General features: G+C 41.2%; 1 protein-coding gene across 4 annotated transcripts in view; it reads left to right on the top strand.

The window, feature by feature from the left end:
- Nucleotides 1-17,636, top strand: part of ASPH (aspartate beta-hydroxylase) — a 144,608-nt gene that overhangs the window by 65,255 nt on the left and 61,717 nt on the right. For all 4 annotated transcript variants that reach the window (XM_069957539.1, XM_069957540.1, XM_069957541.1 and 1 more), the window contains 8 exons: nucleotides 1,649-1,705; nucleotides 1,840-1,905; nucleotides 3,354-3,377; nucleotides 4,337-4,381; nucleotides 5,765-5,791; nucleotides 6,140-6,178; nucleotides 6,964-7,005; nucleotides 8,371-8,415. In XM_069957539.1, coding sequence (XP_069813640.1) covers nucleotides 1,649-1,705; nucleotides 1,840-1,905; nucleotides 3,354-3,377; nucleotides 4,337-4,381; nucleotides 5,765-5,791; nucleotides 6,140-6,178; nucleotides 6,964-7,005; nucleotides 8,371-8,415 — 345 coding nt within the window. The remainder of the gene's footprint in view (nucleotides 1-1,648; nucleotides 1,706-1,839; nucleotides 1,906-3,353; nucleotides 3,378-4,336; nucleotides 4,382-5,764; nucleotides 5,792-6,139; nucleotides 6,179-6,963; nucleotides 7,006-8,370; nucleotides 8,416-17,636) is intronic.

A 17,636-nucleotide genomic window follows, 5' to 3' on the forward strand; every position in this document is an offset into this window, starting at 1 on the left:
TCGGCCCCTCCCCCCTCCATAGGTTACCATGGACTCAGCAAACCCATCTTCACTTTTCTGAAATGTAGACTGTGTGTGTGTGTGTGTGTGTGTGTGTGTGTGTGTGTGTGTGTGTGTGTGTGTGTGTGTGTGTGCGCGCGGGGGGGTGGGGGGGGATGGTGGCGGAGGCTGTCAAACAGCTTTTTGGGTACAGAAAGAGGCTTTTGCAGAGTTTCTTAAAACCACTTGTGCTATTGATTTCCACAAAAATATTTTAAATGATAGTTAATAATAATAATAATAAATTTTAAAGTTTAACTATTAGAGATGAGCGAACCTTGAGCATGCTCAAGTTCATCCGAACCCGATCGTTCGGCATTTGATTAGCGGTGGCTGCTGAAGTTGGATAAAGCCCTAAGGCTATGAAGAAAACATGGATATAGTGATATAGTCATTGGCTATATCCATGTTTTCCAGACAGCCTTAGAGCTTTATCCAACGTCAGCAGCCACCGCTAATTAAATGCCTAACGAATGGGTTCGAATGGACTCGAGCATGCTCAAGGTTCGCTCATCTCTAATAGTTAAACTTTAAAATTTATTATATGGATTTATTTATATATTACAAACCTTTTTTAAACACATTTTTTTAGTCACCTTTTCCATGATTGCTCATAGAGATCAATGCAGTACCTATGTATTGCATCGATTGATCTCTTCATTCTATTGATGATCGGGCCCTTAAAGTCTACCTGTCATAAAGAAAAACTTCTGATCATTTGGGATCTGGGTTTTAGTACCTCCGCTGATCGCTAGAATGAGTGGGGAGATGCATGTGGTGAACACTTCTCCCTTAATTTTGCTATAGGAGACTGTCCCATAAATTGTATTGAGGTCGATCTCCTGTATTAACATCAGAGTGAGGAGAGAATTCTCTTAGCGAGTATTTCTTTCTACTGGTTATAGCCTTTTTTTTTCTATAACCAGTTATTTGTGAAACAGATGCCACACAGGGGTTTTGAAGGATTTGTTTGGGTATGTACATTGATAGCCTATCCTTTAATAATACCCTGGCCAGTTGTGGAACTAAGGTGCTGTGGCACCATCATTGTCTTTTCAGGCACATCGGCCCAGCTATAGATACCATAAAAGTAGGCTATCCATGTATATTCCTGTGAAACCTCTTTTAATCCTCACATAAATGCAGCCCAATAAAGAGAACTAAACCTATAGCAGAAGGCTTGTAAATTGCTGGTTATAGTACTGTAAATGCTGGAAATTACATGTAAATGTTTCTGGAAATACAAGAGAGAACACTAATATGGAGACAGATCCTTTTCTGGACTTTCTGTTATCTATTCGAGTACACTAGGCTTAGTCCTTTCCAAGATAGAAATTGCTTAGTATCCCTTTAATCCATGGGAGATCACTTATAAATTAGATTGTTGTAAGTTGCTGATGATTTTAGTTACGTTTATGGGATTGCTGTAGCTGCACACCACGGACCCTTCTGTATATAGAGTCTGAAGCAGTATTGTAAGGAGCGCACCACAAGATGTCAGTATTGTTTTCCTCATAAACCCAAGCACATAGTCCCATTGGTAGTTAATGCACTAGCAATAAGCCTTGTATTGTTGTATAGGTTTTATATATCTTTGTTGTGTTTTCAGTAAATGAATATAGTCCTCAGACAGAGCTGGAAGAGGAAGAACCGGTTGAATTACTAGGTATGTACATCTTAGTTAGATGCCTTGGGAACTCCAAATCGTGACATGCTCTAAACGTTTGCCCACTACTACATATAGGGCATAGGAAAGCTCTTTAGTTATGTTGTATTAACATCCTATTCCCTATTGTCTAGATGCTCCAGAGCCAGATGGAGAAACTGCGCCTGAACAAACAGAGGAATCTGTTACGGAAACATCAGGTAACCAATAAAAGCCTAGATATACGGTATGATGATCATGACTACAGCATGTTGTATTAGCAGTGACCTATTATGGTGGATATTTCTAAAGTCCACCTATGTGATTGCTTCTATCTGCATTGTTGGATTTGTAGTCCTAGTAGGTCAGCGCCCCTGCTGTCCCATAATGAGTATTTTTAGCTAATATCAAGAGGTTATTGCAGTCATTCTGTAGAAGGCATTGTCTTTAGAGGATTTGTACATCTAATTCCTCTAATTGTGTGTTCTCTACAAAATGCAAAGTTTGAAAGGAGCGTGAACTCTTATGTAATGAGGAAAGCAAGGATTTACTGAAAGCTACATGTCTGGAGTGGTGACAGCTCCTCTTTATACCTTATTATAGCAATTTGTTACTATGCAGGTTACACTGATAATACTGCTGTCAAATGATTATATTATATAAGAATATCACAAGTTATTTATCGTCTGCTTGAATTATCTGAGTTATACCCATACTGTAAGTGACATCCACACAGAGGCGCTGTGCACCTCTTATACTGTAAAAATTGTGTAAAGCTAGGTTCACACTGTGGTGTAGGCTCTAGGGCCTTTCTTGTATTTTCTATTCTGCACTAAATAGAGCCGGCCGGCCCTTTGCACCATAGGACACAAAGCTAGCATGAAAGACGCCATGCAGCGTTTCCGCATTTGAGGTTTTAAATTTAACTTTAAATCCTTTAGATCCTTAAACATGCCTTAATTGAATGGGTCATCTCGGAATAAAAAATTTTTCTTCCATAACACTGTTGTTGCTGACACAGCGATCCTGGTGGCATGGTACATTTTTTCAAAACTGTGACTGATTCCGGTTGTGCATGGCCTACTCTATGCACTGAAGGCAGACCCAGCGCCCCCTTGTGTTTCAATATCCCCTCCTCTTGGTGTTGCCACTTTTCTTGATTTTAATGGATGTGTGTCACCGAGGGGTGGGGATGGAATGGGATATAGTTACATTGCGGGGGGAAGAACACAGAACCGGGCGGCGTTTTCAAAAATTGACACCATGTCGTCACCGACAGGGTAAAGAAAAAAATAAGTAATTCTGAGCTGGTACAATCGGCTGATGATCTTTGCCTTGGTTGATCATTGTCTTTATTACATGGAGCGATAATCTGCCGATCGGCCTGATTTGGCAGATTATAACTCCATGTAATAGTTCCCTAGAATCTAGAAGAACCCTCTTCCCAACCATTATGCTCATATTCAGATGTGGAAGTGTTCCATGGCCACTCTTGCACGGAACCAACCACAATCATATAAGGCAGAACAATAGTCTCTGTGGATGGGCATGCTGTTTAGGTCATAGATTTTTTTTGCATTAGTTTTTACCTTTTACAACAACAATAAGAACTTTTGAAATGTATTATTGTTCAAGCATTAAATAAAAATATTTCCCTCTCTTAATCTAGAAACAGATGAAGATACTGTAGAGGGTACGTATAAATAGTGTACAAAAGAAGTGTCCTTATTATAAGCGTTGGTGTTATTTAGCATTTTGGTGGATAGGATCATTAGTAATTGATAGGTTGAAAAAAAAAAAGCTATACTCTCCTATCCCCAGTCCACTGCAGCTCCTATTCAGCTCCTTCTTTTCCCCTGATCTCCTGTCTCATTTTTGCTCGTGAGATGAGAGCTTGGAGTAGGATGGGGCACTGCAGCAGCCAGTGATTGGCTGAACAGGCAGGTTCTTCATTTAGCTCTCATCCTGGAGTCCTGGAGGCAAGAACGAGACAGGAGATTGGAGGACAGAAGGAGATGTGTGTTTTGTGAAGGACCTGCAGGGGACTGGGGCTAGGTAAGTATTCTGTTTTTGTCTTTTTTTTTTTTATTATTATTATAGTTTAGTCAGAATCACGTAAATTCAGCCTAAATTATTAGCTGTCTTAATGGGCTGTATAATCTGCTGATTGCTGGGCTTACTATTCAGGGCAATATTACCCCCTTCCAGCCAATCATCACCCCACATAATAGGATCTTTAGCTGTTTGTGTTAGACGCTCTTAATTGAAGCTTCTAGTTTAAAGACCCCTTTATGTCATCCAGGATTGTGTATATGCCTGTGCCCCTGTATAGCAGTCCCGTGTCTGTAATGTACATCTCCAATAATCCTGGTCTCTAATGCTTCATTATGAATCTCATCTCTGTGCAGATGATGTAATAGTCAGTTGTTTAGATGGTCGGCTTCCTTTATGCTGACATTGCAAGAATCAATGCCAACTCTCAATTAGCTTTGTTAAAGTGTTGAGTTGGGATTTTCTTCTTTGCGTTTTATGATTATCACTTCTCTTAGTAATGAGATCGGGGCATTACGTACTAGTGTGTTGCTTCAGCATTTCCACTTGTTATATTTCTCAGTCTTTTAGTAAAACGTTATTAATTTTTTTCCTTTCTAGTTATAGAGGAAATTGTCATTGATGACAGTGAAGAAGAGGTTAATGGTAAGAATTGCTATAGTCTGTGTAATAAATGGGATGATTTCATATGGTCCCCCCCCTTTTAGTGATTCAATAAATAACTTATTGCTATTGTAAGCACAATATGTCGGTAAGCAATTCAATCAGGGCGCTGTAACTGCACAAACCTAGAAGCCATTAATTAGAGTTGTAGGTGTATCGAATTTTTAACATGCTTATTCTGAATAAAGCTTCATATTTGTCCTGCTATACCATTTGACCATGTTGACCACCAGATACGGCAGGACTGTGTGCAAATAAGTAAAAGAAAATCACTTATAGCAAAACCGATGGGTCTGTGTCATCTAAAAACTTCCCTTTTAAGTCAATGAGTAGTGCGTAAACTGTGACTTGTATAAACGTAGACTATTTTCGGCTTCCTGACCACCTTAGGCTGTAAACAGACCAGAGGGGGCAAGAAAGCCATCTTTAGAAGATGGTAATACACCCTTTATTGAGCCATACAATTTTTGTGCTAAACCATACTCCTTGTCAGCCCAAGGCGCGAATACTCACCGCAGGTGATCTGTGTCCCGCGGCTCCCTTCCGGTCCCACAGCGCCGTTCAAATCCGGTGCGCGCTCACGTCAGCAGCTGCTGTGACCCCTCTTCTGTCTCCTGTGATTGAATGCCGGAAGTCACGCGCTTCAATGCATTCTCTGTGGAACCGCAGGACTTCCGGCATTCAATCACAGGAGACAGAAGAGGAGTCACACAGCAGTGTCTGACGTGAGCGGGAGGCTGGGTTAAACGACGATGCAGGACACCAATCACCTGCGGTGAGTATACGCACCAGTGCCTAAAAAGTGTACATTCAGTGGTAAATTTGTCCAGTTGTGTTATACCTTATACAGGGTGTGAGGTGCTGGAGCATTCAGCCATTGCATCCCTCCATTATGCACTGCATCCGATGGCCTTCCACTAGCCGTAACAAAGTAGCCATTCTGTTAGGTGTAGCCTTTAGGGTCAGAGAGATCGGCACTCGTTTGCAGTGTCTTTAGAAAGCACAATTAATCGCATGGTCGGACGGGGGCGGATTGGTACACTAAGGGCTGTAGTCCTGCCCCCAGGGCATCAAACTGCCTAATTTACATATTTAATAAACTACAAAGCTCCTGATAATGGTGCCAAGAAAATGTCTTTTTTTTTTTTTTTTTACCCCTATCCTCACTACTTTTTGTTTGTAGTTCAATTTTGTCAATATGTCTGTTTGTATCTTTTTTAGCTTTTTGTTATAAAAATAATGATAATAATGTGGCAACCTTTTCACAACTATTTACATAGGCAGCTATTATGTTGTCTGTTTTTTTGTTTTGTTTTTTTTAAAATACATTTAGTGACTTGTGTCTTTTTATCTTTTCTCAATCAGAAGCTCAAAGTGAGGAGCCGGAGAGTCGTGAGTATTGATGATGACCTTTTTACCTTTCTGTGCAATGACCCAAAAATCTTGCTATATTAAAAAGGGTAATAAAGGGGTAATCCATATGGCGTATTTATGAATGTTCATTGTCTAAAATAGTTCATTCTTTGCGCTGCTGTGTCGGTAAAGTAGTGTGGAAATGTAACTATTTCAGGAGCTCATGGCATCATCATGAGTGATGATGCTGGGAGTTCTGAAGTCCAATCCATTGCGTACAGTCTGGGCATAGAACATAAGAATCAGACCTTACTATTTTTTTAGCTGTAAATGTCACCATAACCATTTAATTTTCCTACTGCAATAATGCCTTTCTTTTTCTTTTAGCTCATGAACATGTTGAAGTAGAACAGAATGAAATACCTGGTGAGAGTCAAATTTTACTTTACAGCCCTTTACACATGCACACGCAGACACACACACACCTTTTGTGTGTTTTGGACCCACTCCTGGTTTGGGCTTTTTATTACATATGTTCGAGGTTACCTAGATTGATAAAGTTGCAGGCTTCAATCATCATCATTTTATAGTGCCTCTGGGCTGCAATTTGAAGCCAGCTTCCTCCTCCTGGTTATATATATATATATAATATAATATAATATAATTTTTTTTTTTTTTATGTGAGCACAGCCCTACCTTTGATAAACCACAGCCTTGGATATTTTCTTTCCTCCCCTAATCTGCCCCCTCTACCTTCCTTCCTTGCTAATTTTAACACTGAGGAAAGGGAGGAACAGCTAATACAACCAGGAGCAGTTTGCAGTCAGATACAGCAGAACATTAGGCTATGTGAAGGAGTTACTCAGATTATACAGCAGAGAGATGTTAAGTGAACACTATTTACAATGTTGCCTGATTTAGGAAGTCAATAAAAATTAATTTAGTCCTTTTAGTCCTGATAGTTTTGTAAGTTTCTGATTTAGATTGTTACTGTATATTTTTCACAGTGTTCTGTCAGACCACAAACACATTTACACATTACTGTACTGTATATGAGGAATGTTCATACCAGTCTAAACACCAATAATCTATATGTATTACCTGTTCCATAGGATAATTACTGTGTACCACTATAGTCCAATATAGAAAAACACAACACATTTACATACTACTTTCATCTACAGGCTCTAATAAAACAATTTTATTTGCAGAAAATCCAGTTGTGGATGACAGGCCAAGTGAAAAGGTAGAAGGTATGTACATCCATTTAGATAGGTGCTACAGTGGAGCTGTACTGTTTTATATGTAATAGTTAGAATTTACTGTCTCTGACTCCTGGTCCCCAGTTTACAGTCCTGTGCACCCTTTTCCTGCCCACTGGGCAATCCTTCATCTTGTGACCACTCTGCAGCTACTGCTGAGACCAGCAAGATGACTTCCAGGCTATCGTGATTGGCTACTGGGCAGTTCTACCAGTACCGTAAAACTGTCTAAGAAGTTGCTGGCTGCTTTAACTCCCAAAGGTCTTAGGGCCCTATTCCACGGGACGATTATCATTCAGATTATCGTTAAGTCATTTGAATCTAAGTGATAATCGTTCGGTTGAATAGCAGTTAACGATTAACCACCGAACGAGAAATTATTGATCGTTTAATAAGACCTGGACCTATTTTTATCGTTGCTCATTCGCAAATCGTTCACATTGAATAAGACGTTGTTTGCAGTAGTGCCGAACGCAATCGCAACGACAAGACCACCGCAAGAACGATCATAAGCAACGATTATCGTTCCATGTGAATTGGTGAACGATTTCAGGTCTTTCGTAATAGCTGTCGTTTGGATCATTTATCGTTAACGATTATGCCAACGATAATCGTCCCATGGAATAGGGCCCTTAGAAATACTAGTAGAGTTGGATTATAGTCAAATAGTAGGGGAGGATACTCTAGTAGGGAAGGAGTTAGGTTCTAAGGTAATAAACCTTTTTAAACCTGACTTGGAGCCCATTGCCGTTTCTGTTCGTGGACTCACACATACATAGTTATCCAATGTCTATACATGAATATAACTTGTTTGCACACAAGGCCCTGTTCACTTCTGTAGTATTTCCCCTTTATAGAAATCACAGCACAGTGCTGGATATGTTTCCTGATGGACACCATGAGCACCCAACTATCTCTATTGATTTATAATAATGTTCTTTGGGTTATGTCAAGTTGCCCATAGTGATGGGGTAAAATAGTGCTTTGTGCGGTTTCTAGTCATTTTATTCCATCTGTTCTCTTTATCTTTCTTTCCACATTGCATACCAAACAAACTAGTAAGTCCTCTATACTTCGTAGGTTCGGTGTGTCCAGTATGTGACAGTCATTACACAGTCCGTTAGACCACACAGGGCCATTTCTCTTCTGTTGTGAAGAGACACTCTACAGAACATGGCACAGCCTGCAGTCCTTATTGGATTTAATACAGGAAGTTCATCTGACTACTTATTGTGGGATGTTGACCGTGCTACAAGAGTGTGCAAACAGAACTGGCTAAGACATCAAGAGATTGTCGATTTATTTTTGATGCACTGTTCAGTTTTGTAATTTACATTCTTATAATATTCCTTCCAGAACACAATACAGCACCTTTGGAGGGCCAGCAAGAACATCATGCAGGTAAATAACTATTCTTCCTCTAGCTTGGTGTTTTGTGGTAAATTGCTTATTTTAGATTATGCTAAGCCCGTCGCCCTCCGTGTATGTGCAAAACACCAGACCACATTGTATAATATGGCAGACAGGCATTGCCTGATACCTGTCTGGGTATACAGGCAAAGAGAGAAACCACTAACAGGCAATCCTTTAAAAGGGTACTCCGGTGAAAACTGTTTTCTTTCAAAGCAACTGGTTTCCTAAAGTTTTATATAGATTTGTAGTTTACTTCTATTTAAAAAACCTCAAGTCTACCCATACTTATCAGCTTCTGTATGTGCTATAGGAAGTGGTGTATTCTTTCCAGTCTGACACAGTGCTCTTTGCTGCTACCTCTGTCCAAGACAGGAAATGTCCAGAGCAGTAGCAAATACACTGCAGCTTATCCTGAAAAGTCACCTGAAACAACACGTGCGCTTTACCTCTATGGTGGTAGGATGAAAAGCTGCAGATGACACTTTATTACCGTTGTATTAGTCTGTAGTAAGGTCCAGAATTTTGCTTTAAGGAGAAGTCCGGTGAAAATGTTTATTAAGATATTGTATTGCCCCCAAAAGTTATACAAATCCCCAATATACACTTATTACGGGAAATGCTTATAAAGTGCATTTTTCCCTGCACTTACTACTGCGTCAAGGCTTCACTTCATGGATAAAATGGTGATGTCACGACCCGACTCCCAGAGCTGTGCGGGCTGTGACTGCTGGAGAGGATGATGGCAGGGGGGACACTGAGGGACACAGGGCACTGGAGGGACACTGAGCATCCCTCTGCTGTCATCCTCTCCAGCAGCCACAGCCCGCACAGCTCTGGGAGTCGGGTCGTGACATCACCATGTTATCCAGGAAGTGAAGCCTTGATGCAGTAGTAAGTGCAGGAGAAAAGTATTTCCCGTAAAAGTTTATATTGGTGATTTGTATTACTTCTTCGGGGCAATACAATACTTTAATAAAAATTCTCGTCGGACTTCTCTAATATTTGGCATAGATTAGAGCTGAAATTTCTCAGTATTTGTTACCTGTTAAAGAGGATACCTGGAGAGCAGGAAAATTCCTACCTTGTCTGCTCTCCGGCGTTACTTTCCCACTTCAGGAGCATGTTGCAGGTAGTGATGCCTGATGTTACCGATGTTGCAACCCGCACACGGAGCCTTACACAACCTGCTCCTGCTCCCTTCTCATCTGTGAAAGTTATCAGCACGGATGGGCAGAGAGGGAAGTGGAGTGCCAGAGAGCAGATAAGGTAGGATCTTTCCTGCTCTCCGGAAATCCCCTTTAAGTATATCTGTACAGAGCATCTGATAATTCACAGTTTGGGAAATGTTTTTTTACACAAGAATCTGTACAGTAATCTTATGAACTGTCTCCTAACCTTATTGGAGCTATGCACTTAGGGATGTGTCCGACAAAAAGCTTGTCAACTTCTCCAGTGACAACCAAGAAAATTGTAATATTACACTGCCTTAGGATCAGTGCAACTTAAGTGCTGTATTTCTTTTCTTAAATTGGTGTGGCCACACCTGTGCTGGAGCCTCAAGGATAGTGCAGCATGTCAACACAATGGAACATGGAGGGATCCTCTTATTAGTCATTGGGTGCCAGTGATATGTTTCATATCAGAAATCACATTGCACTGCTGTCTCTGTAGCATAAGTGGGGACCATAACTTATGGAAATCCCACTTTAAATAGGTCTGTGGAAAAACAAAGCAGAAGAAGCGTTCCCTAGCGCAATAACCTCCCATACAGAGAAAGAGGTCAGGGATCCTCAGAACCCTAAGGGATGGTCTCCTTGCCTTGCAGGGTTGTGCATCGGACAGGCACAACGCTGGTGTAAGCACAATGAGGCAGAGACTGTCTGGTAGTTTGGCAGCCACAGTTCACCGTCGCTACTGATCAGATCCAATGTACACAAATTCAAATTTGCGGGTTTTCCATGGGAAAGATGTTCGGACGGCAAGATGCTTGAAGATTCTTACAGTACATAGACGAAATGCATCACAATATAGATCAATATACATCAATAGAGGTTATTGAACATATTTCTGCTTCTTGGACTTACTAGCCGAAGAGCGATCCCATGGTAATCCTGCGAAATTTGAATTTGTTTGCATTTAAATAGGCCTGGTAGCCTCTAAAAAAAAGATGATTTGGACACTTTTTTTTTATTATTATTATTACTTTAATAGCTATTGGTGTACTCCGATAATGCCTCAGATGCTAAGGAGTTCTTAGGCTGTTGTCTTTGGGGGACCTTAATTGTCAAAATGGTTCTCAAGGGGGGGGGGGGCATAAGTGATCAGGTTCCCGCCCTATTGACAGTCCACAGCCTTCAGTGATGTCTATAGACTAAAGATGAGGGAAGCGCTCATCTAAGCATAGCAAAGCGCATCACTGGATCAGTGTTCTGCTGATCACGCCACCGGGCTTCCCGCACTGCTCCGCTCCCTGCTGCACCACTCCGGGTGCCAGGGAAATGCTGGATCCATTCCTGGGAAACTAGAAGTTTCCCAGGATTGAATACAGCTTTTTCTGGCATCCTGGGAGGTGTGGCACGGAGCGGAGCAGTGCAGGAAGCCAGGCGGCGTGATCAGCAGAGCGACGATCAAATGAAGCGGAGCGGTTCGCTTCACTTCGGTGAGCGCTTCGGCTCATCTCTACTATAGACTGTCAATGGGGAGGTGACCACTGCTCAACTTGTCAACGCAGAGTGGATCTGGGTGCTCTTCCTCTGGAGTCCTGCATAGTTGGCAGTCTAAGCCATCATAAACCTATTGGGTACGGAAACTAACACTGATAGCTAGTAAATAGGAAGGCCTGGAACTGGCTGCACATGGAATAGGACAGTCCCAGTTAGATGTGTAGGAAGAACGGCAGGCTCAGAGCAAATTATGATTGTTGTCATTGGATAATATAGTAAATGAAAGCAGTTGTGACGTCATCCAAAGCTAAAAACCTAAATGAATTGAGATATTTTGTAGGCAGGAAACCAAAGCTAATCTGCTGCTACTATGTCGCCAAGGGGATAAATCCGCCGTCTCTGGCCAGCCTTGGATACACAGATGAAATTTTGTTGTTGTTGCCGTGTTGTGTTCTAATGAGGCTGCTGCTTGCCCAAAGGATAGAGAACTCATGTTGTCTGTCCCCAAGGAAACTTAATTTGGCTGGGCTTCCTGTCCCAGGGGTTTAATGTGGTTACGCTGAGGAAGGATTAGCAGCTGACATGGAAATCGCAGAGATCAGCATTGTATGGCTAAATAAAGCCAGGTGACTGATGGCAATATGCCTGCAATATTTAGGGAGACACGTGAGAATTAACCTTCTCTGTGAGTTGTCTGGTCTGGATATATAGCAGGCATATCATGTGCAGTAAGTGCATGTTCTTGTACACAATGGCCTAGTAGCCTGCCAATGGTGCCAATATAAATGGTAAACCCCCAAATATTAATCTTTAGTAACTGAGATGATAGTTGAGTAAAATAGGTGTGGGTAAAACCCTGTAGGGTAGAAACCCACTTGCCGGATCCGCAGCGAGTCCCCTCGCTGCATATTTGCAGCGCGAGTCGCTGCGGATCCTGTCCCTATACTTTGAATGGCAGACAAACACGCAGCAGGGATGTACATCCCTGCTGCGAGTTTGTCTGCAGCAGGCGATCGGGTGGCCGGGGCGGGCAGGTGGGTTGATCGGGCTGGAGAGGGGGGGGGGCGCGATCAAGCGGGCCGGCAGGGGGCGATTGGGCAGCCGGAGCTGTAGCATATACTTCACCTGGTCCCCACTCCAGCTTGCTGAAGACACCGGGAACCGCCGGAGTCGGGATCAGGTAAAGTATCAGCTCCGGCGGCTGGGGGGTTAACGGGGCGGCCTGTGGACAAACTCGCAGCAGGGATGTACATCCCTGCTGCGTATTTGTCTGCCATTCAAATTATAGGGACAGGATCCGCAGCAAGACTCGCTGCAAATATGCAGCGAGGGAGCTCGCTGCAGATCCGGCAAGTGGGTTTCTACCCTTAAAGTGACATCTATAACATTCTTGCTTCTAGTAGATAGAAGTGGACTGATTGTGATGGTACTTTAGCGGTTGTTGAATATTGAGCCTACCTTATGTGGTGACCAGGGGTTGCCAGGTGGTGTATAGCTGGGCAAGATGGTAGTGTACCCCTGAGGCATTTGTCATGGTGGCCAGAAGTGGTATGCGCCCACCCCTGGATGTACCAACACACACTTTTTAGTTAGTACAGGTGTGGATATACTAACACACACTCTTTAGTTAGTACAGGTGTAGGTGTCCTTTTTGAACTTGGAACAGGGAACCAATTTACTTTAGATCCTTAGAAATGCAATACAGAATATACAGTCTCTTTCCAGTAGAGTTAAGACAAACAAATAAAAAAAAAAACAACAATCCCTTGAGCTGAGTACTTTTGACTTAAACTCAACTTCTCGCTGGAGAAATAGTAGTTTTTAGCACTTGACAAGTTTCTGGGTTACTAACTTAAACTTGGTTTGGAAAGCTGGTTTAAGAAAGAGAGGAGTGGACTGAGGGCTACTTCAGGGTTATTGGGGGCCCTACCTAGATCCTAAGGTATTCAGCAGTGGGGGCTTAGAGAGAGAGAGTACTTGGGTATGAACATCCACCCGTTGCTGTCTATGGGCATGTTATGACATAGAAACAGGAACTTAGGCCCCACCTTGTGGGTACAGCTAGTCGTCGGGTGGGACCCTTAAGGAAACCTAGCAACAGCAGTGTAGTCTTTCAGCTTTACTTGTTTACGTAGGCACTGACTTGAGATCCGGTCTCAGTTATCGGGATGAGTATAGAGTAGCCACCCAGCGTAGGTAGAGTTGTCTCTTTAGTCCTCTTTACCTCAGCCTCCTCCTCTGTGTGCTTTTAGCCAGACAAATCCGAGATGGGGTTCCTTGAGAAGAAATGCTTGGCTCTGAGTCCTGTACAGGGAACCATAGCAGGAGCTCCCTCTGGCGTGAACCTCCCTCTAAGAAATCTTAACTGGAACAACTGACTAGATCTCCCTCAGGGAATAAACTACTCTCTGATTGGCTGGAAAGAGACTGAAGGCCTTAACTCTGACTAGTGATTGGCCAGATCACTTGAAATACCTAGCTCAGGGATTGGTCAGGGAAAATCAGTGACAGTTGGACAGTTAACAGTAGCGGTTGGTCAATAATGATCGCAGCATGCAAACTGTGAACAGACAGGTGCACACCTGTCAGGGGACCGTTTGGCACTCCATGATTTTGTCACTGAGGGGGCGATCGGTTACCTCTTTAGTTGTCAGGGTAAATCTTGTACAGTCTGTCTTTGGCAGACTGTACAAACAAAGCACTGATCAATGCAAAAGCATTGTACCCTCTTCACCCCCTATAACTACTCTCCAGGATCTGTCTGATTATTATAACCAGGAATACAACAAAGGATCTATGTCCAGAGATGGTTTTGCCATCAACATAGAACTCTTTACTGAGATCAGTACGACTGAAGTACTCTCTGCCTATAGGAAATTCCTTTGGATAACTTATTACAAGGGGCCTAGATGCAGTTCGTAAAAGAGATAATCATGCAAGTTGCGCAATGTATTAGATCACTGAATGGGTCTTTAATCCAAGATTAATCTCTGCAGAGGAATACATTGACTTAGTATAGTAACTGATTAGGAGAGATTATATACATATAGGAGAGATTATATACATATAGTCTATCTTGTGTTTGAAAAAAGTATACATCAAGGCCAAGCCGTTGTCATAATGATATCAACTTACTTACGTTTATAAAATATCATTGTAAGACACTAAGGATAATTTTATATTACATTGCACAACATGTCGGGTATCACACTTGTGATTGCGTTTTGCTTGAGATTTCTAAGTTTCTTCGGATTGGACTTGTGTCTTCTATGGGAGAACCAAATGTCTGGGCAGGTGCAGGTGCTTGGGATGCAATATAAATAGCTTGAGGTTGGAATTACGTATTAACATCTGGAGATAGTTGTTGTTTTGTCCCTTCTTCCACCCCATATAGGGTACCGTTACCCCACACAAGTCTTAGTCATTGTGAACAGGCAAGTCAGACCTGTACATAAGTTTACCATATGGTTTATTTATTTATTTTTGACTGATTTAGCAAAGTCATTATTTTATGTATTTGGTTGGTCCTTAATTTAGATCTCCCCTTATTTTTGCAGATACTTAAGAAGTTCAAAAAGCCTGCCCCTACATCAAGAGGACCAGCCCTAACCAAATACTTCTCAAGGGAACAGAGGGTTTAATGGAACCCATGAAGTATATTACAAAGCAGCAGTTCCTGAGTCTCTGGGAGAGAACATTATCACATTAGACTTTTTTTTTTTTTTTCTTTTTATTCGGGGTACACTTTTTATGTTTGACCATTTGTTTTTTAAACTAGACTATTTTTTAATGTTTTTTAGACTTTAATCTCATTCCAATCTAGCCAAGATCTTTGTGGGTGTTTCTGTTGTGTTTGTTTGCATTTGTTTGTCCTTTCCCATCTTAATGGACCATATGTCGATTAGTCTATTTATGAGGTAGAAGCAGTGGGTCTGTTTTGTTTTGTTTTTAGATGTTAATATATAACTTATGTTGTGAGTACATACCTAGATCATTTTGTAGGCTTTGTGTGGGCCTTATGTGAGCTTGTGTAATTTATAATGACTAAATGGATAGAATTTGGAACACTAACCAAGAAAAGCTCATTGTTTTTATGTAGGAATATGATGCGTGATCTCTTGTTTTTGTGTTTTTACCAGCACACTTTCTACATGGGTGTTTGTGTACTACAATGACATTTAGGCTATAATACACGATAACATTGGGGTCTATGGTGTGATCTGCACGGCACATCGACCTGGTTTGTTCTCCTTCCTCATACTCGTGATTAAGTATCAAATAATTGCACCTTTAGGGATCTTCTCTTGGGCTATGCATAGACAATCACTGCTTCTGATTTATTAATGATATAGCAACTGTGTTCTGGGGTGGGTTCTCAGATTTATAGTATTTTTCTACTGATCTCTTCCTCTGTCAGGCTGGACAGTACTCAGGGGTAAAGGACACATACATGGTGTGAGTAGTATGTTCTGACATTGAGCCAATATCGACAGCACAGTGTGACATTCAAAATGGATGATGCCTCCTACGTTCTTCTTGGCAACTGTGAAAAGTGTTCTGGGTTCATGGCCTTGTGCTAGGGCTATGAATATCTAGACGTTGGCATGAGGTTACTTTCGTATATAAGCTATAGATTTGTGTACACTGGCGTAGTGTCCTGTAAATGTGGCTCTGTTGGGTTCTGCCAGGAGTAGGGGGAACATGAAGATCTAATGAAATGTGGTATTTGCAGAAACTAAGAAACTTGAACAAACTAAATTTGATGTAGCAGGAAGCACAATAGGTGAATTTCTTGTCAGGCAGTTTTTGTAATGTATAAGATATGTTTTCACTCATTTTAGACTCTCTTGTGAAGTACCACCAAGCTTTGTTCTAAGGATAACAGTCAATGGCTTTTGGAGAAAGAATAGGAAAGGCCCTCATAGGGCAGCACAGCACTAGTATCAATGGAGATCGGAAAAGGTACAAAGACCCTCTCCCATAGTGGTTGTGCATATCTAGTCAGTATATAGCCACTGTGTGTGAGCTAAGTCAGAACACTTTCAGTTAAGAAGAAAGTTGAACCAATCCCCTCCATGGTCATATACCAGTGAACAGTGTAAAGTGATTTAAAGATCCTTTATTGAATAGTGTGTAATAGCCAACATGTTTTTGTGCATATAGCCCCTTTATCAAGTCACACAGACCTGTCTATTAGCCCAGAAACATGTTGACCATTAGACACCATTTAATAAAATGGCTTTGCTCCATAGTCTGCGTTTAAGATATCCCATTAAATTGGTTTGGTATAGACTGTTTGTTTGTTTTTTCCATTAAAAATAATATATTTGTTTAGAGTGGATTCTCCAGGGTTTTTGTTTTGGAATCAGAGGAGGTAAAATTCCACTTTGAGTAGAAAACCAAAAGGAGCCATAGGCTCCATAGGGTTAAAAAATAAGTATGCCGAGTAGCTCAGTTCCTCCAGAACTATGATGGTACTTAGGCTTGTTGTGCAAAATGCCATATAATTCATGATATCACAACCCCTAAGTTTCTTGGTAGCCTAAGTTTTTCAGGCCTCTGTAATGGGTGTCCTGTATATCCTTGGCCTATATCATTTTAAGGGGTTATTTACCACTAATTGGTAACTTGCCAACACCTTTTTGTATATAACTCTACTTTAGACTGTAATCCGTATAACTTGGCCATTGGTTATACTTACAAAGAGGAGGTAACTTTGCTATACATTTATCACTCCAGGGTAGGGATGACGAGCAATAATCTTCCAAAGATGTGATTTTTTTTTTTAATTACTATAATGTAGTTTAAAATTCTAGTCAATTTTATTTTGTAATTTACTGTGTTTTTAAGAGAGCCATATTTTATGAGAGGGATCTAAGATAACCGTTTGCAGTTGCTTATTTTTATGTCGATTTTAGAAAGAAAAAAAAAACGGGGTGTTCGTTCTTGCCTAATGCATTATATAGCGAATCCTTTTACCGATGAATGATTGCGTGTAATAAGTTGTCGTGTTTGTCTGTGATAATACTCATAGGTTGCTGCTGATGTTAGGAATGCATTATGCTGTGAGATGATTTTACTTGGAGTTTGTTTATCCCATACTGATTTTCTTTTTTTAAGGCTTGGTGTTTTATGAAAGTGTGCCAACCTTGATGAGGTTTATAGGATTTTCAAGATACTGTACAGTAATCCTCTTTCGTATTTTTGTCTGAAATAAAATACAGAAGAGTAAAAGCTTTGTGTGTCATTATTGGAATGTTTACTTGTAAAGGTCTTATAATTGTTCATTGCCTATGTGACTCCTAACATATTTGTAAATCACTTAATTTTACAAAAATTACTTTTTTGCCCCTAAAATGCTGGCCATTAGATGTCTCACTTTCCTTCTGCCTCTAGCTGTAGAGCGACAAAGCTAGAACACAGGAAGTGGTGGTGTGGCCTAGTTTGTGCTATGCAGGAGAGACTTTGAGCTTGTAATCTGAGGCGGTCTGCCTTATCTAGGAAAAAGTACAGTGTAATTCAGAGGGTCCACACTGTGCCTGAAAG

This window comes from Dendropsophus ebraccatus, chromosome 2, assembly GCF_027789765.1.
Source record: "Dendropsophus ebraccatus isolate aDenEbr1 chromosome 2, aDenEbr1.pat, whole genome shotgun sequence".
Taxonomy (NCBI): domain Eukaryota; kingdom Metazoa; phylum Chordata; class Amphibia; order Anura; family Hylidae; genus Dendropsophus; species Dendropsophus ebraccatus.